At 36.9% G+C, this 23,537-nt stretch overlaps 1 protein-coding gene across 13 annotated transcripts in view; it reads right to left on the bottom strand.

Moving 5' to 3' along the window:
• The window catches only part of ABLIM2 (actin binding LIM protein family member 2), a 335,657-nt gene that overhangs the window by 144,581 nt on the left and 167,539 nt on the right, over positions 1–23,537 (bottom strand). For all 13 annotated transcript variants that reach the window (XM_056802386.1, XM_056802381.1, XM_056802379.1 and 10 more), the window contains exon 6: positions 23,105–23,198. In XM_056802386.1, the coding sequence (XP_056658364.1) occupies positions 23,105–23,198 (94 nt within the window). The remainder of the gene's footprint in view (positions 1–23,104; positions 23,199–23,537) is intronic.

Here is a 23,537-nt window from a genome sequence, read left to right as displayed (position 1 = left end):
CACACTTAATGTTTGGCTGAATGAGTATGATACATACAGAGTCTTGTTGTAGGTGTAAGGGCAGATACAGATACATACAGCATCAATATGACCACTTCTCTGTCCTAAATGAGCTTAAAATTTAGTAAAGTAGAATGAGGTATGTATACACATGACTATACCACAAGAGAAATAATAAATATACTCAGACCATTCAGAACCTTCCAGATGGGTTACTATTTAATATTAGTTTTGCTAGTTTACTACTATACAGGGTAAAGAAAAACCATCAGAAATTCTTCTTACAAATATAAATGTATCTTTGATTTCACTATTGGTTCATTGAATTAAATTGTTCCTATTTGAAAACCAGTAAAGATAGGGAAAGGCACTTATGGGATATAGTTTATGCTGAGCCATTGATTTGTTGTTAAATGGAGATTGTACCATCATCATCATAATAGATAAAAATAGTACAGATTGATATTTACAGCTCTCTTTTATAATGGTTTAAGATTGCTAGTTGCTTTATGAGTATTATTTCATTTTATCCTTATAAATACTCTGGGAGGTAGTTATATATCATATATATCATATATGCTAATATCATTCAATTTTATAGATGAAGAAATTAAGGCAGAGAGAAAAGTTAAGTCATTTTCCCAGGAACACAGAGATAATGTGTCTGAGGCCAAATTTGAACTCTGATCTTCCTGACTCCAAAGTTTAATACTCTTATCTATTGAATGATTAAGATTCAATGTATGTATATTATGTATATTAAAAATTAATATCCAAAATACGACACATATTATATTTAATAAGATTTATTAATAATAACTTGAAGCAAAAAGGAAAAATAAAAGACTAGAGAAAAAGAGAGGAGCTCACCCAACCACGCACACAGAAAAAGAAAGAGAGTGTGGGGGTGGGCAAAACATCCAACTATATACAAATACACAAGCATGCAAAGTGGGGATAAAGAGGAAAGGGATGCTGGGTGATGTAGTTCAAAGGTACAAGATTTTCTATTTATACTATATATATATACTTACACACAAACACAAATATATATTTATATACACACATAAATATATACATATATATATATATATATATATATATATATATATATATATATATCAGTGTTGGTAAAAGTTTTCAAGTTTGTGTGCCCAAACTACAATTTCAAGCTGCCTGAGCTCTCCTGCATTACCCCAGAGAGCAGAGGGAAGAAGTATTTGCTTTGGGCAGCTGGACAGAGGAGAGGGGCATGAAAAAATGTACTCAGGTGCTGGGAAGAGGGGGAATGAAGCAACTCTGCTCCCCTAGTTCCAGCTGAGTATGTATGCCAATACTTCACCAACACTGATATATATGTGTGTATATATATATATATATATATATATATATATATATATCCATAGATACACTGAACTTTAATATGTATACACACAGAGATACATTGAATCTTAATTTATATATAATGTATATATGTTTATGCGTGTGAATTCAGAGAGCTTTCATGAGTTGTCCTTAGGTCCCTTGATAAAAGGAAGATCCTAATAAAGACAGCATAATAATAGCAGAACTTATAAAGAAATAAATGGAAAACAACTCTATTTTCAACATTTTATCATGATTTTTTTTTACCTCCAGATATGAAAACAGTAATGACAGCAATTATTGTAATGTTGCGTATTTCTATATCACTTTAAGGTTTGCCAAGAATTTTCCTCATGGAAATTCTGTTAGGCAGTGAATTAATGTCATACCTATTTTAGAGGTGAGATTAATGTTCAGAGAGAATCAGTGATCTGCCTGAAAGTCTTACAACTAGTATAGGTGTTTTCCAAATAAAGACTACATTCATTTCCTCCAAATCTCATATTGTGACCTATAATTACCTTACATACAAACACACATATATGTAAGCATATGATCTACATTCAGACTAATATTGGAAGTGCAGAAGCCAGTTCAGACCTAGTTTTGATTTGTAATCCAGTGGTCTTTTTACTATATCATAAAGTCTCTTCTCTCTCTGCCCTATAATATAAGGATATCTTTTTCATATGACATGTTAATAAAGTAACCTGTTAGCAGGGTTACATAAATATTCAAATAATCTGCAATTCTGTCAGTGTGGGGGCACTCCCAGGGTGGGAATTACCTCTCTAGTTACATCTAAATAGATAAGTCTTACTTAGGGCATAGCTTGAGTCACTGAAAATTAAGTAACTTGCCAAGAATGGAATAGCTAGTAGTACTGGAGGTGGAATTAGAACCTAAGACTTCTTGGCTTGAAGCTCAACACTCCATCCACCAGGTCACCCTGCTCTCTATGTTGTTATAGTTTTATTTAAATACTAAATGATAGCCACTATTATTTTCTATAATAAGTTATGAAATACTTTGTATCAATCCTCTAAAAATACCATCAGATAGTAATTTCATATTCATCAATTAGCAATACTGGGATGAGTTTCACATCACAAAATCCTGTTCCTCTTATCTCATTTGAATAAAACTAATTCACTTGCTAAGTATTATATGCAATCTGGGCCAGTGCATTTATGCTTTTACTCTTATTTTAAGGAGTCTTGTAATAGACTGCTTCTACCACATGTCTCTTTTGAAGTTTTAATTTTTTCTTCCAAGGTCCAACTTGGGTGCCACCTCCTACATGAACACTTACTTAACCACTGCAAAAGGAAGTGTCTGATACGGCCAAATTATCTTACTTAGATAATGATTATTTCTGTATGAATTTCTCCCCTTAATTAGTTGATTAGATTAGAAACTTCCTATATCTATCTTGATATGCCTAATATGATTATTATATAGTGTGAGATGAATATTTGTTGAACTAAATTAATGACAGAGGACTAAAATGGATAAACAATGATTTTAACAATAAGCAAAGTAATTTGGCAATTTACAGATGAAAATTAACTTTCCTCCCCAAACCATGTACCCTTCAACATTTCAATGACTTTTGTTGTGTGTCTCTGATACAGTGAATCTCCCACAATATACTGTTCTCTAATCTTACTTAGGGAAGGTCCAACATTAATTGGTCATGTATATTATTGCCCATATAAATGTGCACATCCATTTGTTATGTGAAGAACCTTTGATCTAATGATGTCTTTATTTAATTTAAGGATCAATGGAAAAATTCAGGAAGGTAGGTTACCAACTAAGAATTTTATAAACAAAAAGATACTGGCAAAGATGGAGCACAAGTGTTATAAAAAACACAATCAAGAATGTGATCAACAAAAAAAATGGACTGATCATGAAGGAAAAAGAAAAGCCAAAGAAAAGAAAAGATGGGCAGTTCAAGCTAACCATTTGTATCTAGAACATTAAAAAAAAAGTAGAGAATAATGTATAGTGTCTTGGGTAGAAGGATCATCCACCTATAGAATGGTTTTAGAAATATATGGATAGGGATGTAAGTACAAGGATTCAAATATAAGGATAGTTATTTTAATTATACTATTTATACTCAGAATACTACACATAAGGATGAGAGTCAGAAAATATTGATAAATATTTTTATATTTCCAAATATTACAAGCTAAAATGTGAAGTAAAACTAATTAGTTTGGGCACCAAACTCTAAATAAAATTCGATAGAAGTTGAAACTTAAGAAAAAATACACCTTGGCCCTTCAAACCTCCATTTTCAAGGTTAATCCAACCACTGTACTTACAGGGGATTTTAAATTATTTTCAAGCTGAAAAATTCAACCACAAGGAAATCCTGGCTCTGCCACTAACCTATTATGTGATCTTAGACAAATCAATTCCATTTTGAGCCTCAGTTTTCTCACCTGTAAACTGAGGGAGCTGAAACAGACAATCTCAAAAATTTCTTCTAGCTCTAAATTCAGCAACTCTACAAATTGCCATAGATGGCTTATCTACAGCTCTTTGAATGATTAGAAGCAAAAGAAACCTAAAATATTATAGAACAGATAAAAACATGTTAAGAAGGTAGGATGGAGCAGGGGGTGTGATTTGGAACAAAATGTTTCTTCTAAGCCTGGTAACAAGGATTTCAATTGTTCTATTACTTTAACTTTAAGCCCCTTTCCTCAACCCACTGAACAATGCATCAAAAATAGGCATTTCTCTTTTCCTTAGTCCAAATTTTTTTTTCTAAATGACTATGGTGCTCCATGAAATGCCCATGACATGACATTTCTGACTAGCACACAGAGACATTTCTGGGAAATGTTGGACATTTTCTTGACTTTCTCTTTTAATAATGCCCATTGTCACATAGTGGATTTGTCCTTCAGTGAATGGATGCTCCTCCATAACCAGGGAAGAAGCCCATGATTGCTTCCTATCTCAGAGATAAAAATCAGCTGGAAGCGATCTTTCTCTCCATGGATCCCTAATTTCTCAGCTTCATTTCTTCTGTTGACTAATTACAGTCTAACTTGAAATATATTTGTGATGTTTTACATGATTTCACATGAAAAATCTATATCAGATTGCTTATCATCTTTGGGGGGGAGGGAAAGAGGCAGGATGGAATGAGGAAGAGAGGATTGGAAGTTGAACTTATCTTTATGAGTTCAAATCTGGCCTAAGACACTTTCTAACTGTGTAACCCTAGGCAAGTTACTTAATCCTGTTTGTCTTGGTTTTTTCATCTATAAAATAAAGTGGAGAAGGAAATGGCAAACCACCCCAGGATCTTTGTCAAAAAACAACCTAAATGGGGACATGAAGAGTCAGACACGATTGAACAAAGTGCTTGTTGAATTGAATTAGATGTTAAATCTTTCTCTACTAGATTGTTAGCTCCTTCTCTATAACTCCAGTACTAAGACCATGCATAGCATCAAAGTCTTATTGTAAATGTTTATTAAGTTTGTTGAATTGAGTCAAAGTAACCTATATTCATTGTGCTGTTTTTAAAAATTGAACTTTCTACTGAAAACATAGTTTTAAAGAACTTTTCATGTTGTTATAATTGAGAAATTGTACTTTTCAGGCCTCAGTTTACTCATCTATAAAATAAGGAGAACTAAGTGATCTCTAGATTTTCTCCTGCTGGCACCTGAACCAGGTTGAAAGTACCTTGATAAAAAGAAGAAAAAAAAATGTACAGGAAAGCAGAGGGTTATTTTGTTTTCATTTTTTTCATAGCATTGTTGAATCAGACATTTCAGAAAAATCACAGTTCCTTTTTTTTTTCTTCAGAAAAAAATGTAAAACAAGCAATAAAGATAAAGTTACATGCTAGGCTGGTCTTCTATGCATACAAATAACATGTCCATGTTATAATAGATTTTAAAAGCACTTTAATCCAGGTACCTGTAAAAATGGAGATTTGAACCCCAGACTTCAATTCCCAAAAGTCCTTGGCCACTTCCCAGAATGCTTTGTAACCTCACCTGAATTCTCACCTGGACTGAGGACAAAATGGTATTTAAACTGACTCCGCCTACTGCTCTCTTTCTCAGCTTCCACTTCTAGGGACACGTGTCTTCCAAGATGTAGTAAGTGAAATAGAATGGGCCTTTCGTCCCTCCTAGGCATGTGCTATCTTATCTTGTATTTTCTTTATTTCTTAATATTTAAGAAACCTCTAAAAATATAATACTTTTAGCAAAGAAACTAATTTTAATTGCTACACACCTCATTCTAGGGTAACAGATGCCTAGAGAGGAGGAAGTGATCTATCTAAGGTCACATAGTATTCATTTTTTTTCTTTTTTTTTTTTAATTTTAATATTATTTTATTTGGTCGTTTTCATACATTATTCACTGGAAACAAAGATTGTTTTCTTTTCCTCCCCTCCCCTCCCCCTCCCCCGCCTTTCCCTCTCCCATAGCCGACGCATGATTCCACTGGTTATCACATGTGTTCTTGACTCGAACCCATTTCCCTGTTGTTGGAGTTTGCATTATAGTGTTCATTTAGAGTCTCTCCTCAGTCTTATCTCCTCCAACCCTGTAGTCAAGCAGTTGCTTTTCAGCGGTGTTTTTACTCCCACAGTTTATCCTCTGCTTGTGGGTAGTATTTTTTTTTAGATCCCTGCAGATTGTTCAGGGATTGCATTGATACTAATGGAGAAGTCCATCACCTTCGATTGTACCACAATGTATCAGTCTCTGTGTACAATGTTTTCCTGGTTCTGCTCCTCTCGCTCTGCATTACTTCCTGGAGGTTGTTCCAGTCTCCATGGAACTTCTCCACTTTATTATTCCTTTTAGCACAATAGTATTCCATCACCAACATATACCACAATTTGTTCAGCCATTCCCCAATTGAAGGGCATCCCCTCATTTTCCAATTTTTGGCCACCACAAAGAGCGCAGCTATGAATATTTTTGTACAAGTCTTTTTGTCCATTATCTCTTTGGGGTACAAGCCCAGCAGTGCTATGGCTGGATCAAAGGGCAGACAGTCTTTTATCGCCCTTTGGACATAGTTCCAAATTGCCCTCCAGAATGGTTGGATCAATTCACAACTCCACCAGCAATGAATCAATGTCCCCACTTTGCCACATCCCCTCCAGCATTCATTACTTTGCATAGCTGTCATGTTAGCCAATCTGCTAGGTGTGAGGTGATACCTCAGAGTTGTTTTGATTTGCATCTCTCTGATTATAAGAGATGTAGAGCACTTTTTCATGTGCTTATTAATAGTTTTGATTTCTTTGGCTGAGAATTGCCTGTTCATGTCCCTTGCCCATTTGTCAATTGGAGAATGGCTTGATTTTTTGTACAATTGATTTAGTTCTTTATAAATTTTAGTAATTAAACCCTTGTCAGAGGTTTTTATGAAGATTGTTTCCCAATTTGTTGCTACCCTTCTGATTTTGGTTACATTGGTTTTGTTACATAGTATTCATTTAAAAAAAAAATAACCCTTACCTTTTTTCTTAGCATCAATGCTAAGTATCCATTTTAAGGCAGAAGAATAGTAAGGGTTAAGTGACTTGCCCCAGGTCATCTAGGTAAGAAGTACCATATTTGATCCCAGGTTCTCTAGACTCCAAGCCTGGCACTCTGTCCTCTGTACTAACTAGCTGTGATAGTCATGTCTAGAGCTAATGTCTCCTATCTCCAAGTATCAATACTGAGGGTAATAATGTATAGTATGGTAGATAGAGAACAGGACTTGGAATTAGGAAGACCTAGGTTCAAATCCCTCTTTTGACTCTTACTAAGCATGTGCCTCTGATCAAATTTTTGAGATTCAGTTTCTGGAAAACTGAGAAGCCTTGTGGTATAGTAGATAGAGAATTGCCTCAAAGCCAGAATAGCTAGATCCAAACTGCACCTCGAGCAGAGACTGGCTATGGGACTGGGAGCTTCTCCTATAACTTCTTTGTGGTCTTGCAGAGAAGGTATCAGCCTGCTTCATTAGAAGGAATTTGTCAAAAGAAATTGCATAAGCCATCAATGAATTCCCCAAGAAAAAATCCCCAGTCGGATGGATTCAGAATTGAATTCTACCAAACATTTAAAGGACAATTAATCCCAATGCTACATAAACTAGCAAAGGATTGGAAATTGAGCAGATGCTCATTAATTAGGAAATAGCTATGAAAATTATGCAATACAGTTGTAATGGAATACTATTGTGCAATAAGAAATGATGATGGGGAGGATTTCAGAAGAACCTAGAAAGACTTACAGGAACTGATGCAAAGTCAATTGAACAGAAGTAGAATAATATTGTACACAGTAACAGCAATGTTGTTTGATGAAGAAGTGTGAATGATCTAGCAATTCTCAGCAATACCATAATCTAAGACAATCCCAAAGACTCATGATAAAAATGCTGTCTATCTCCAGAGAAAGAATTGATGGAGTCTGAATGCAGACTGAAACATACTATATTTCACTTTCTTCCTTCTTGTTTTTTTCATTCAAGATTTCTTCCACAAAATGACTAATATGGAAAAATGTTGTACATGCTTGCATATGTAAAATCTATATCAGATTACTTGTCATCTCAGGGAAGGGGAAAAGAAAGGAGTAAGGAGAACATTTTGAACTCAAAGTTTTTAAAAGGACATTATAAATTGTTTTGACATGTATTGGGAAGAAAAACTTAAAATGTATTTTTAGCCCTTACCTTTTGTATTAGAATTGATAGAGCAGTAAAGGACTAAGAATTGGGATTAAGTGACTTGCCCAGGGTCATACCTCTAGGAAGTGACTGAGGCCAGATTTAAGCCCAGGTCATCCTGATTCCAGGCCTGATACTCTATCCATTGTGCCACCTACCTGCATTTAAAAATAAAATCTTTTTAAAATGGAGTTTTCTCATCTGGGATTTCTCTTTGCCAATGAAATCACAGGTCTGCTCCCTCTTCTCTTAAAATCTTGACTACTTGACTTCAAAATAATTTAATGGCTGAACTAAACTTTACTTGATAAAAATTTTATAGAAAAGGATAAATTACAGACAAACTGATTGTGACCCAGATATCTTCACTTACTTCATCATCCTGCCTAAGGCCAAAGATAGTCCAAACTTATAGGCAGACTTGGCATGATCTTGCCATCATGGATCTAGGTTTGAGTACTTCCTTTTCCTCTTATGAACTATGTATCACTAGGAAAGTCCCTTTACCTAGGATTCTCAATTTCCTCATTTGTAAATGGTGATAATACATCCACAACCCACCTTCTTACATTGCTTGGAGGAAAGTGTCTTGTAAACCTTTAGGTGCTATATGATTTGAGTGTCTTAAGCATTTACTGTGCATGAATACTGTGCTATATAAGTGTGAGCTGTTACTTTATTTTAAAAGGTGAAACATCCTGTTTTCTTACTGAATTTCTTTGCAGAATTATGTCCCAATTTGCTTCCGTTATGATTACAGTATTCTAATCTTGGGAGGGGTCACTTGATGTGTGAATATACTCTACTAGTTGAATGATCTTGAGTCAGAGAAGGTGTGGCCTTAACTGGTTTCTCCTTCTTTGGTTCTGTTGCCAGGGTTTTAAAAACACATTTTGGCTAAGTTGTGAAAATAAATAGAAATATTCAGTCTTCTAGGGAGAAAAGGAAGCAGGGGCTAGAGAAATTTCAGGAATATTATGTATATATGTCTATGTGGATAGATGGATGGATAGATAGATAGATAGATAGATAGACAGATAGATAGATGGTTAGATAGATTTCAATTGAATTTTAATGGCGCATAAATTTTCCTTGTATCTAGAGAGTAATTCAAGTGATCACAGAACAGTGCTTAGGGGATACATGATGTTTTCAGGGAATTTTGCCTAAGGACAATGCTATTATAGATGATTTCACAGAACCAAACAGTTCTGGGGTGGGAAAGCATATTAGAGAATAATGAAGATAATAATAACATGAGAAATGGAATATGAGAGCTAGGAGGGCCCTTAGAACATAGAACATATAATGCCAGTCATGAAAGAGAAATCAGAAATTAGAATATGTAATACCAATGCTTGAAGAGACCTCAGAATATAAAACATGGAATGTCAGTGATAAAAGAGATATTAAAACCTGTAATATGAAATGTCAGACCTAGAAAGAATATTAAAATATATCACTACTGGAAGAAACTTTTAAAGTTGGTATGTTAATTTCCCTTACTGTATGGTTGTTTCTCAAGGTTTCTCCTATAATGTCCATGAATCACGTCATAGTATGATAATTCTGATAGGAAACACTTGAATACTTCTTCTGTGTTATGTGGCAACACTTTCTTTTCTTTATTGAAACCCTTACCTTCCATCTTAGAATCAATACTACATATTCATTCCAAGGCAGGATGGTAAAGGCTATGCAATGAGGGTTGTGACTTGCCCAGGGTCACCCATCTGGGAAGTGTCCAAGATCAGATTTGAACCCAGGACCTCCCATCTCTAAGTCTGGCTCTTAGTTCACTGAGTTATCTACATGCCCATTCTAGTAACACTTTCTATGTCACCTGACCAGTTTTCAGTATAACTTTATCCTGGGCTCTTAAAAAAAGTACAAAGCTGGTCTATATAATCTACTTGATGATATTTTATTTTATTTTCTAGCATTGTGGAATCAAATTATTTCATAAGAATCTTTGCCTGCAATGATTTTCAACATCATTTACATTAGTTCAAGATGCAGATCTATTTCAGTGATATTTGACAAAGCCAGAGACTTGCATCTAGATTGACAATATTGCTGTTGACTTCTCAGAATTGTTGTGGGATCAATTTTGTAAACCCATTGCCCTATGGAAATGTGAGCCAGAGAGGTAATACAAAAGGTTTGAAGTCATGAATTCAAAACCCTAATTCTATTGCTTACTACCTATATGACCTTGGACAAGTCATTTTACTTCTATGAATCTCATTTATAAAAGTAGTAATTGTGTTTACATGTATGTGGGAGGAGGTCAGCTAGACAGGCAATAGGCATTTATTGAGCACCTACTTTATGCCAGGTATGCCAGATAGACACCGAGGATAAAACAAAATGTATATAGGATAAATTGGAGATAATCAAAGAGGGAAGGTACTGGCATTAAGGGGAATAAAAAGAGGCTTCTTGCAGAAGTAAAGACTTTAACTTGAAGGAAACTAGGAAGTGGAGATGGAGAAGATAAAAATATTTCCAGAATAACCACTTGTGGTAAAAAAAAATCATAAGGCATTAGATAAATATGAATTAGTTTATATAATGTTTATTTAAAGCATTTTAAGATATCATTTGCAACTGGTAGGGGAAATTGGGGACAGCTACTTGGCACAGTGGATAGAGTACAGGTCTGGAGTTAGGAAGATGAGTCTCTAGTCTCAGACTATGTGACCTTGAGCAAGTCACTTAATTGTTTGCCTGAGTTTCCTGAAAATCTATTAAATGAACTGGAAAAGAGCATGACAAACCACTCCAGCATCTCTTCCAAGAAAACTCTAAGTTGGGTCACTAAGAGTGGGACACAAGTGAATATCAACAGCATCAACAAAATAGGGGAAATAAAAACTGGGGTAACTAAATTCACATTTAATGCCCTGGAACATTGCCTACATCACTGTGTTCAATCGAATCATACTTAGAATAATTAGGAATCATAGACTTTAGAGCTGGAAGGAACATTAAGATAATTTAATTCAAAATTCTCATAGATGAGGAAACTGAGTTTCAGAAGCTGTCAAGTAACTGACAGCAACAAGATTGAGAATCACCCCTCATCTTCCAACTCCAGATTTAGGGCTTTCCCTCTCCCCCGACATTTCCAGCATATGCTGACAGCTGCTTCCTTTATATGGAAAAAAATCTCACAAGTTCTGACAAACTGAAAAGCGCCCTTGGGTTCCACAACTGTTATATCATTTTTTAAAAATTTCTGGCTCATTGTTAGTCAGTGTCCAGTTGGCAAAGGACCACAGCTCAAGGTAGGGGTGAATCCACAGGTACCCCTTCCCCACCACACACACCAGCCTAAGGGTGAGCATAAAAGCAGGAATGAAGAAACTTAACAAGCACATGCAAAGCAGCCCAGCTGCTAGTTACCCAAGCAGAAATAAACCCACATTGCCAGCCCTGGATGGAATACAAAGGACCTTCCCCCAAATTTTCTTTTTGAAATCGCAATGATGCGACATATGATAAAGCAGGGCATCTCTAGAGGCTTTTGGATGCTTCCTACCTTCAAAGGTAATGCTCCCGTTATCTGTATCAACTCTGAGGCTGTGTTTGGATCCCTTTTCCCCCAAAGCAATTTCCTTCCCCCCTCCTGGGAGGGAGGGAGAAGAGAAAAACCTGGCGCTGCTAGCAGTCTGTAGGGGAAGATCAGTTCTCAGTTCTCACCCTTCTGTCGTTTCTTCGTAGATCTTGCCACCCAAAGCCTGGCTGCTCTACCCCCAAACACCTGCTCTTTAGAAATGGGGAGAAAATACCGGCAGGCAGTCTTGTTCAGCAGCCCTCTTTATTTACAGCAGCTCAGGTACCATAGGTACGTCTCTCGTTAGCAAAGCAGCAGTCTACTAGGTATTCAGCATCAGAATATACCATTCTGTCCCATTTATAGGCTCAAAGTTGCTACACCCTGCTTGGAAGAATTAGTCTCGTCTCAGCACACAGGCTTCCAGCCCCAAAAGAAGAAGGGTGAAGGCAATGAGGCATCCAAAGTGGGCTGTGCACTTCCCAGAGCATCCTAGCAGCAGCAGCAGCAGCAGCAGCAGCTTAGGGGCAAACAAAAGCATCAATCTTTACTGCAAAAGCGTTATCCTGCACAGCATAAAAAAGAGTGGGCTCCCCCCCTTACTTCTCAGTCAAGACAGTGCCTTACTCCCCCGCTAGGATCTAGCCAATTCACCTCATTAGCAGGGTGTGCTCCAGAGCTCCAATTGTCTGAATTCCCAAGGACATTTAACACATGCAGAGGCCCCCATTCTTGATTCATTTCATGGGCAACGTCTATGAGTCAGCACAATGTTGTAGAAAGATCGTAGAGCCAGGAGACCTAGGTTTAAATCAAATCACTGGCACTTCCTAGCACTGCAATCAGTGGCTGCCCACTTTCTCTATAAGCTTCAGATTCCCCTACTTGTGTGAGGAGAGGGAAAAGACTTGTGCCTTTCTTCCTTTTTTATTTTTTTTATTTTTTATTTTTTTGCAACATGGCTAATATGGAAATAGGGTTTGCCTTATTTCACATGTATAAGTGATATCACTTTCTTGCCTTCCCACTTGGTAGGGAAAAGGTGGGAGGGAGGGAGAAAATTCAGAACTGAAAACATTTTTTTTAAAGAATCTTAAAGGTGTTTAATGCAGTGCACTTTCTCAGGCACAATCAATATGTTTGTTTTTGCTTAACTACTTTGCTACAATTGAGAGATTTTAGGGTGATGGTTTTGAGGAGGGAAAGCAATGTTCTTTAAGAAGATTAATAAAACATTTTAAAGCAAAAAAAAATAATGATTGTTAAAATAAATAAACAATGCATTTCAGAAAACCAAACAAACAAATCCTCACATCACTGCACATAATTACCTGGCAGAATGATTGTGATGAAAGCTCTTTGGAAAATGTAAAACACCATAGAAATAAGAGCTATTCCTATTCCTATTGTTCTCTTAGACCTCTTATGCTGCTATGAGGAACTGGTCCCTTAATTTTAATACATCCCAGGATTAAAGTTTCTTGAGTGTGGTACAGTGAAAAATATGCTATATTTGGAGTCACTGAACACCTACTTTTTAAAAATTGTTTTTTTTTTCTTAGCATAATTTTTAAGGAAGAAAAGCAGCAAGAGCTAGATAATAGGGTTAAATAACTTGCTCAGGGTTACACAGCTAGGAAGTATCTGAGTTCAAATTTGAATCCAGGTCCTCCTGACTCAAGACTTGGCACTCTATCTACTGTGCTACCAAACTGTCATGGATTTTTTAATCATGACTCTACCATTCACTAGTAGTGTGGCAAATAGCAACCCTCATCCTCACACTGGGGATAAATAAATAAATAAACAAACAAACAAACAAATAAATAAAATGAAGAGGATGGACTAGATAGTCCTCCATGGTCTTTAAACTTATGATCCCATGATTGGATATGAGACTTATGTTAAGAGTTAGAACCAAATCTTGAACCTAGAACTGTGAAGTGGAATTGTTTTGGACTGAAGAGTATCCAGTTAATCCAGGAAGAAAGGGAGGAAGGTTAGAAATTAGTATGAAAATTGAGGAAATAGGCCATCATAAAAATATAGTTTTAATTAACATCATAGGGGATTATTCCAAATAAAATAATTTTAATAAGTCCTGTGCTAGATACTTGAGATACAAAGAGGCTTAATGACCTAGGTCCCAAACTCTTAGTTTATCTCTCTAGGATCTATTTTCCAGGTCAATTGTTTTTCTAGTGAGGTATTTCGGATTTCCTTCTATTTTCTCATTCTTTTGATTTTGTCATATTGTTTATTGACATCTTATTGATTCATTAGCTTTTATTTTCCCAATTCTAATTTTTAGGAAGTTATTTTTTTGAGTTTTTTGCATTTACTTTTCCATTTGGGCAAATTTATTCGTTAGAGAGTTGTTGTCTTCAATGTTTTGTTTTTGCCTCCATTTCCATTTGGCATACTTTAGTCTTTAAGAAGTTGTTTTCTTTCATGTATTTTTGTGTCTCCAATTCTTTTGACCTAGTCTAGTTCATAGGAAGTTGATTTCTTCAGTGAATTTTTTTTCCTCAGCTGCTGAGTTTTTCTGTCAATTCTCTTATTTAATTTTTTACCTTCTTTTTTTAGTACTTCCAAGGGTTCTTCTGTGGCCTGAGATGTTTTCACATTTTCTTTTGAGGATTTACATGTTTCCTTTTTGCCATCATTGTCCTATTCTGAGTTCATATTTTTATTTTTCTTGTCACTAAAGGAACTTTCTAAGGTCAGGTTTTTTCTTTGTCTTTTGCTCATTTTTCTAGTTTATTTTTCCATTACCTCATCTATATGTTGATATTCTTCCCTGAACCTGAGGTAGAAGGAATACTGCTCCAAGCTTACAGAAAACTCTTTTGTGATACTTGAGGTAGGCCTGGTTGCCTTTGTTTTCTAAAGTGCATGTCAAGGGGGTGGCCCTGCTGGCTTACTATGGAAAGGATTCCAGCTATTTTGTCCAGCTAGATTCTGTTCCCTATGCTGCCAGTTCCCTTGTTGTCTTATGGTCTAGACTGGTTCCCACTCTGATGTTTCACTACCTCAGACCCTCTGCAGCTTTACTGCCTTAGGCTACACAGAGGTTCATTGGTTTCATGCCCTCTCTACCTTTGCTACCTGTGCTGAATTGCTTATGCTGAACTGGTCTTCTCTTCTGCCATTTCACTGCCTCACTTATCTTCAAAAAGTTTACAATATAGAGGAGGGATATAATGTATTACATTCCTAACTATGATGCAATGACAAAACTATGGTTCTATCAACTGAAATGAGACTAATGAAGATAAAGGTATATAGATTTTCTTTGCTGTTGCACTATAAAGATGGTACTTTCCATACCCCCCGGCAGCTAAAAACTCCTATATGTATTGACTTTCCCTGTCAGAAAGGGAGCCCCTGGAGCACATTTTTGGTAGATGAAGAAGGGCAAAGGAAATATCCAAGGTGCTATAGAAGTTTATGGGGAGGAAATTTATGGGGAATATCTAAAAAGATTTCATGAAAGAGGTAGGATGAAAGGAAAAAAAGGGAAAGATTTTAATAGGCAAAGATGAGACAGGAATGAATACCAGGGGATGTGAAGGAACCTCAGAGATCATCTAATCACAGAATGACAAAACAAGAGTTGCTAGGGTCCTCAAAGGCAACCTAGTTCAACCCTTCAACAAAGATTTCTTTCTTAATATCTCCAACAAAGGATGATCTAGCCTCTGATCAAAGACCTTATATTTCACTTGTGGCAACCTATTAATTCCACTTGTTAGGATTTAATTGTTAGGAAGTCTGTCTTTCTAGAACTTTCACACCTTGCTCCTATGTCTGTTCTTAAGGCTCCGGAAAAGTCTACCCTCTCTGTTTTAAGGCAGCCCTTCAAAGACTTGAAGATAGCTCTCATGTTCTTCTCCTAAGCCTTCCCTACATCTGGCTAAGTATCTTTAGTTCTTTAACTAATCTTTATTTGGTGTGTGTTCTAGGTCTTCTAAAGTCCTAGTTGTTCTTCTTTGTATGTAATGATGTTATTAAATTGGGTTACCTTCAACTAAATACACTGCTATAGGTATGGTCTGACTAAGATCCGTTATAATGTCTTATCACCTTATCTTTTCGACCTTACTTCCTATGATTTTCCACCATACTAAACTGGACCACTTTTTGCCTCCTGATCATACTCTAGACATTTCCACTTTTATGTCTCATCCTCTACCTGGAGTAGCCTCTATTTCCTTCTTTGCCTGGCAAATTCTACCCAAATCCAAATGCCACTACCTCTATAAAGCCTTCTTGAATTCTTGACTTGGTAAAGACTTCTTCCCTAAGAGCTCATATAGAAGTGTGTTTTGTAATAAGTTATATTATATATTAGAATTCTACAGTATTCATAGTGAGGAGATTATGGATCTGTTGAAATAGAAAATGATTATTTGTATTTGTGTCTTATCTCATTATTACTATAACTCTTATGAAGGCAGAAATCATGTCTTAACAAAATTTCATACTCCCTGCAGGACTATAAGCATAGCAGATTCTTTTCTTTTAAAAAAAACCCTTACCTTCTGTTTTAAAATTAATAATAAGTATTGGTTCCAAAGCTAGGAAAGCATAGCAAAATTTTTAAAAGAATAGCTGTATTGTGGTTCATGGCTTTGTCTGTAATTTTCTGCATGACATAGGGCAAATCTGGACCCTAGATTCTTCACTAATGAAATGAGGAGACAGGGCAATTTGTGTTTGTCTAGCTTAACTTTGGTAATAGCTCTCATTTCATATCTCTTTTTTGTAGTCCCCCAATGATTAGTCTGGTTCAAGTATACTCATACTACTGTCCTAACTTTCTCATGCCTGGCCAATTCCCTTCTCAAATTCATCCTTTTTTAAAAACTATTTCCTCAGTAATCTTCCTAAAACATTCTCCATTCCATAGAATGTAAGCTCCATTAGGGCAAGGACTGTTTTGCTTTTGTCTTTGCATCTCTGAAGTCTAGCACAAAGTTTGGTATATAGCAAATGTTTCATAAAAACTGGTTGATTGATTCATTGTACCACCCTAAAAATGACACCTCGGTCCTGAAAAGTTTTTGGTGGATTGCTGTTGTCTGATGAATATATTCCTGAGCCTGGTATTGAACATCTTCCCAATCTGGAATCAAGCAACCCTTCCAGATTTACTTGATGCCATTCTGCTCCATGGACCTTCTGATCTAGCCAAATTAAACTACTACATCATTCATTCTCAGACTACTTTACTTTAGTTCATTCTATTCTCTGGGCCCAGAATGGACACTTCTTTCCCCATCTCCATCTGCTGGAGTACATTCCTCTGTTTCTTGAAAACTCAATTCTAGTTTCCTCTTATGAAGCTTCCCTTAGCCTGCTCCCCTCCCCCTTTCCCCTCCAGATAAAAGACATATCTTCTACCTCATATTTCTCATTATAGAATGTTTAGACCTCACCACTCTCCCTGGATCATTGTTTAATCAATCAATATTTTCTAAGCACCCACTATATGCTAGGCACTGTTCTAAATGCTGGGGATACAAAAAAAGGAAAAAGAAGGTTCCTGATCTCAAGGAATTAAAATTTTTCTTATTTATATGTCTTTTCAACCCTGTGAGTTATAAGCTCCTTGAAGGCAAGGCCTGAGTCATATCACCTTTGTATCCTCATACTTGTGCATAGTGATTGCATGTGTACTCTTAAATATTTTATAGATCTATGATATCATCAGTATAGGTCAGTGATGGAGAAACTATGGCACATGTGTCAAAAATTACACACAGACCTCTCTGTGAGCACCCATGCCACCCTCCTCTGCCCTACCCCCCACCCCAGAGTTCATTACTAGAAAGGCAGAGGGACTTGGGCAGAGCTATTCCCTCCCCCCCTCTGCCATGTCTGATGACATTATTTCATATCACTCACTCCCCTGCCCAGCAGCCTAATGGACATGCTTCCTCCCTCCCTTGTCTGGGGTAAGGTCCTGGGAGGCATAGGGGAATTCAGATGCTGAGTAAAGGTTTGGTGTAGATGCTAACCTATTGAGTATGTGGTGAAGGTGATTCCAATGGTGGGATTGGAGAGGAGCTAAGTTTGAGGGAAACATAGCTCATAGCATGGTACATAGCTGGAGGGGAGCAAAGCTGGAAGGGAGCAAAGCACTGGGGCCACTTTCCTCCCCCTCTCCAAATGCATCTCTTATCACCTAACCCCCTTCCCAGAAGTTCAATAGGAGTGCTTCCTCCCTCTCTGTCTGGGGTAAGGGGGGGGGTGGTGCAGGGTAAGGCATTGTGTAGATTCCCCATGTGTTTTCTTCTAGTAAGATCCTTGTTTCCTTCTATCCAGAAATGCAACAAAGGGAATCTACATCATGAACTAAATGTTTCTTTTAATATTTTTTAGCTATCATCTGCTTTGATAGACAAAGTACCTATATCAGTGATGGTGAACCTTTTACAGATGGAGTGCCAGACCCTGCCCCCATTCTACCCCTGAGACCAAGTGTTGTGCCCAATCCCCTCAGAGATTGAGTGCCTTGCCCTGGGTCCCCTCTTACCCCAAACAGAGACGGAAAAATGGTGAACTAGTGATGTGATGCAATCTTAAAATCATGGGTCATTGATTTGCTGTTAATTTCCAACTTGCATCACATCACTAGTTCACCCATTTTTCTTTATCCCCATTCTCAATCAAACAATACTATTCTCATGCCAGCAAAGCTAGCAAGAGACATACCAAGAGACTTTCTAAGTGCATTCTAGTTCTGCGTCTATAATTCATTATAAAGGTTCCTCTTAAGTGTAGAACCAGTTGCACAATGGCCATGTAAACTCTAAAGTCCATATAGGGATGACATCAGTGAAGTGTGCTATGCATGCTCACCCATCATGTTAGAAAAGACAGATTTGTCCAAAGTTGTCCAAAGTTACATAAATAGTAAGTACCAATGTTAGAATTAAAATCAAAGTCCCTTGACTCCAAATCCAGCTGTCTTTCTACTGTTCCATATGGATCTACATATTTTAGGACACATTTATTACTTTTAGGTCCAAGACACTACTATGCTTAAAAGAACTTTGGAATGGAGAAGAGGGTTTGGGTTATTTCTCATTCAGAGTTGGCATAAAGTTGTTTAGAGCATTCTATCTCTCTGGAGTCTCTGTTTCCACATGAAGGAGATTGGAAACAGCTATAGCCTTGTAATGAATGTGTCCTAAAATGTGTAGAGCCATGTGGAACAATAGAAAGACAGCTGGATTTGGAGTCAAGGGACTTTGATTTTAATTGCCCCTTAAGTATCCTAGAACACACAAAGGGAGATTTATCCAACCATGTATAGAGAGAATAAGCCCAAAGCCTTGTTGTACTTCTGTACCACCTTTATGGACGTAAGTCATGGTTGGTAATACACTGATGTAAGTTTACTTTAGTGATGCAATTTTTATTGCCTTTTGGATCTCCTGTTATTTCTTTTAAGCATAGTAGTGTCTTGGACCTAAAAGTAATAAAAAAAAAAGTAATAAATGTTTCCTAAAATGTGTAGAGCCATATGGAACAGTAGAAAGACAGCTGGATTTGGAGTCAAGGGACTTTGATTTTAATTCCAACACTGACACTTAATATTGATATAACTGGACAAGTCACTTAAACCCTCTGGGTCTCAACTTCTCCTGTAAAATGTGGAGATTTGATTAAATTGCCTTCTAGGGTTCTTTCCATCTCAAAATATTCATTATTCAGTCCTCCCCCAGATATCCCAAGAAATCTCTTATTGGTGAATAGCCAGTGAGGAAGTGCTCCATCATGCTTTCAAATCTCTCCCCAATTCCCTAAATAATGGTGGACAATCACATGCCTTAGGTCTGTGATCAGATGTTATCCAGTTCTGCATAACATTCTTCATTTACCTAAATGGAGATTCAAGAACTCTGTTCTACTGCTAGCAAGCACATCTGGCCTCTTTACCAGGCAAGATAGAACTCATAATCTAATCTTCCTATCTATCACCCTACAATGGAAGATGTTTTAGGGTGGAGCTTTCCTTAAAATTCCTAGGAACAAAGGAATGAGTACAGAAGGTGGGGGGAAATCCAAGCCTCAATTCAAAACCCAGAAATAGAAATAATTCAATATTTTAGAAATCAATTCTCTTATCACAAATTAGGTTATACAAATATCATTATCCCCATTTCACATATGAGAACACTGAGACTCATAAGAATGAAATGAGGACCAATATCCGGTAACTATCAGAGCTGGGACTTGAACCTAAGCCTTTAGACTCTAAGCTCTGTGGTCTTTCTACTATATTATTTTGTTCCTAATCATTTCATTCTCCTCTTGCTTCCCATATATCAAATCAACTTTTTTTTAAGTGCATAGGGAGCAGATAAGTGGCTCAGTGGATGGAGTGCCAGGTGCATGAAGAACCTGAGTTCAATCTGACCTCATTCACTTCCCAGATATGTGTCCCTGAGCAAGTCACTTAATCTTATCTGCCTAGCCCTTACCCTTATATCTTAGAATGTTACTAAGATAGAAAGCAAGGGATTTTTTAAGTATATAGAAAAAGAACAGAGTAATACAATGTAAAAAAGTGCAAAAATCAGAGTCCAAGGACCTGAGCTCCAGACCAAGATCTACCTCAATCAATCAGAAAAGATTAGTGACTACTCTTCCCTATCTTCCTTTCATCTCGCCTCTTTCAAATAAAGGGGTTGGATGGGATCAGCTCTGACACCTCTTCGCCTCTGATTCTTTTGATCCTATGATCTAGAATCCAAGGATCTGAGTCTTAGTTTTCTCAGATTAGCCAAATGGCATGAAGTGTCAGTTTCTGATTAAAAAAAAATGATGAAGATAATCTTTCCCCCATACCAGCTTCTAGTTATAGGAAGATCCAAAAGGGAAAACATGTAGGAAAGGTCACGGTTATAGGGTTTTGTAAAGAAAGTGTGACAGGGAAGCTGGATGGCTCAGTGGATAGAATGCTGACCTTGGATTCAGGACCTGAATTCAAAACCAGCCTCAGACACATACTAGCAATGTGACCCTGGGCAAGTCACTTAATTCTGTTTGCTACAGTTTCCTTATCTGTAAAATAAACCAGAGAAAGACATGACAAATCACTCCAGTATTTCTACCAAGAAAACCCCAAAATGGTGCCATGAAGACTTGAAATGACTAACAATGAAAGAGAGAAAAAAAAGTATAACCAGAAGGAAAGTTGTTGTTGTTAGCCAAATGCTAAAATAAACAAAATGATAGATGTTCTCTGTATTCTTTGGAATTGGTTCATGTGTGTGCATATTGGTATATAAAGATGCAGGGTAGCCTTTTGTATTGTGTTGGGTTTTGAGTCAAGAAGATCTGTGCTCAAAATCCCACCTCAGATACTTCTTAACTTTGGGTCCCTGGGTGAGTCATTTTAGTATCTTTGAATTCTGGGAAGTTGTGTTGTGTAGTAGAAAGAGTGCTAGACCTAGAGTCAGGACCAACATTTAAATCCTACCTGTGATACTTAATACTCAGTGTAACCTTAGAAGGGTCTCTGGTTTCTGTACATCAGTTTCCTCATTTTTAAAAAGAAAGAATTTGGACAACTTCAGAGTAGTCAAAAATGCTGCCAGCAAAATGCCCAAGTGCAGCTAGAACCATATTAAAAAGTAATTAGTGTCTTAGTGGATTGAGAGCCAGGCCTACAGAGAGGAGCCCCTGGGTTCAAATCCGGCCTCAATGCTTGCTAGATGAATGACCCTGGACAAGCTACTTAATCCCCAGTGCCTAGCTCTTACCACTCTTCTACTTTGGAAGCAATGTGAATCTTGAAATTTCTCAGACTTGTGAATGTTAAAAAATTCCCCATTGGGAAATTCTCCATTGGGACAATTCCCTATTGGGATCACTCCCCATTTGGGCAGTGAGAACTCTACTTAGATCAAAAATGTGAAGACCTCTACTCCACCCAAACTTAAGCCTGCTTTAGGGGAGAAAACTCCTTGCTGAACAATGAAAGTACTTAAACCCATACTTAAGCCATGCCTATTTTTAGAATTAATACAAAGGGGTGCTAAGTACCTATAAAGGTCAGGCAAACTTATATGGGACAAAGAGGTGAGAAACTTACTCAGAGATTCTAGCCTACTCAGGTGTGGATTACTAAAAGGATTAGTCTACTCAGGTGTGAATTCAGAATGGGCTGTCCTTTGGAAAACGTCTACTGTGATTGGTAGATGGAAGAACTTAGGGGAGGTGACATAGGAGAAAACCCCCTATATAAGAAAAGGACAATCTGTTGAAGAAAAACAGTCTCTAAGGAGGCTGTTAGAAGGAGAGTGCTCTAAGGAGGAGGCTCTGAAATAACAGTCTCTAAGGAGTCTCTTGGGAGAGGCTCTTGAGGACAGTCAGAAGAATCCCTCTCTGGAGAAGGATGGCTGTCTGAACTGGTGTCTATATTCTTGCTTGGACAGATCTTGTGGTGAGTGATTAAGGACTGACTGATCTCTCTCTTAAGACTCAGGTCTAGGCCATGTTGGCTAAGGCCCTTCATACTTATTCCTCTTTTATTCTCTCTCTCCTCCTTTAATTCCTTATTGTATTAATTAATTAAAAATCTCTATAAAACCCAGTTGACTTGGGTGTATTTTATAATTGGGAATATTTCCCTGGCGACCACTTTATTTTCAATATAAAAAATATATTTCTGCGGTCACAATTTACTCATCCACTCTTTATCTACTACAATTTAAGTCTTCCACTATTTTAACTGCCACAGTTTATGGCTCCCACTCTTTTAACTATTACAGCAATATACAATACTGATTCTAGGATGGTAGGTAAAGGTTAAAAAAGGGATTGGGAAATAGTTAACAAAATAATAGATAATGTTACTATGTGATTTTCTAAATTAATATGTGGTACCCAGGGCTCCTTATGTATAATTTAGAGACTGCCATTTTTATTTGGCTTTGATACCACTGGTCCCACATAATCTCAAGGTTTCTTCAAGCTCTAAATTAATGATTTCTATGCTCTACTAAGTATAGATAAACAGAAATGGACATTGAAGGAAAGAGTTACTAAATCAAGAGCCCCTTTTTGCTGACAAAATACAGGTCTTTTCATATTCCTATGCCCACTGTGTACCCAAACGAGGAAGACCCTATATACAAAAGTGGGTCCATATGGTGGAATTGCTCTACATCTCTCTCAATCAATACATTCCATTTAAAAACAAACAAAAAAAACCAGGGTTGCTGTGTTTACAAAGAGGTGTGAGTAGGGATGTCTGTAAACTACTGCTGTATCTCTGCAAATGCCCCTGTTCTATATGTGTGAAGGCATGTCTGTGTGCATGCCGAGTTATGCCATGTGCATGTGTTTCAGAAAGGATGTGTGTGCTTAGGATGTACAAGGGTGTGTACACTGTGCCTGGCTAAATTAGTGTGTCTTTGGGGACTATTTTCACTTACCTCCAATACTCTGCCAGTGATATATTTTCCACAGCTGTCGCATCTAATGCCAAACTTGGTATGATAGTCAGCCTCACAGTAAGGGACACCATCCCTAAGATTGCAAATAGACAGCAATTAATGAGGCTCTCAATTTTTTTTAGAAATCTCTGAGAATGTTCAGCTTGTTTAAAAGCCAAAATACTCTATCCTCTGAAAATAAATGCATGTCCAAACATAAGACATATTTGTTCATTTCAAACCTTGCTCCTCCTAAAAAAACAATGTACTTGATCTGCTTGGACGAGGTTTTTGAAAAATATTACAGTAAGAATATGGACTCTCTTCTTGGGTTTCTTCTATCAAAAATTTTCTACAATAATTGTGGTTTTTTTTTGAGAAATAAAGGTACAACAGAGGAAAACAGAAGTAGTCCTAAGACTAAAATTATGAG

The sequence above is a fragment of the Monodelphis domestica genome, chromosome 6, assembly GCF_027887165.1.
Source record: "Monodelphis domestica isolate mMonDom1 chromosome 6, mMonDom1.pri, whole genome shotgun sequence".
Classification (NCBI taxonomy): Eukaryota; Metazoa; Chordata; class Mammalia; order Didelphimorphia; family Didelphidae; genus Monodelphis; species Monodelphis domestica.
Note: the sequence above shows the minus strand (reverse complement) of the source record. Positions and strands in the feature narration are given on the sequence as shown.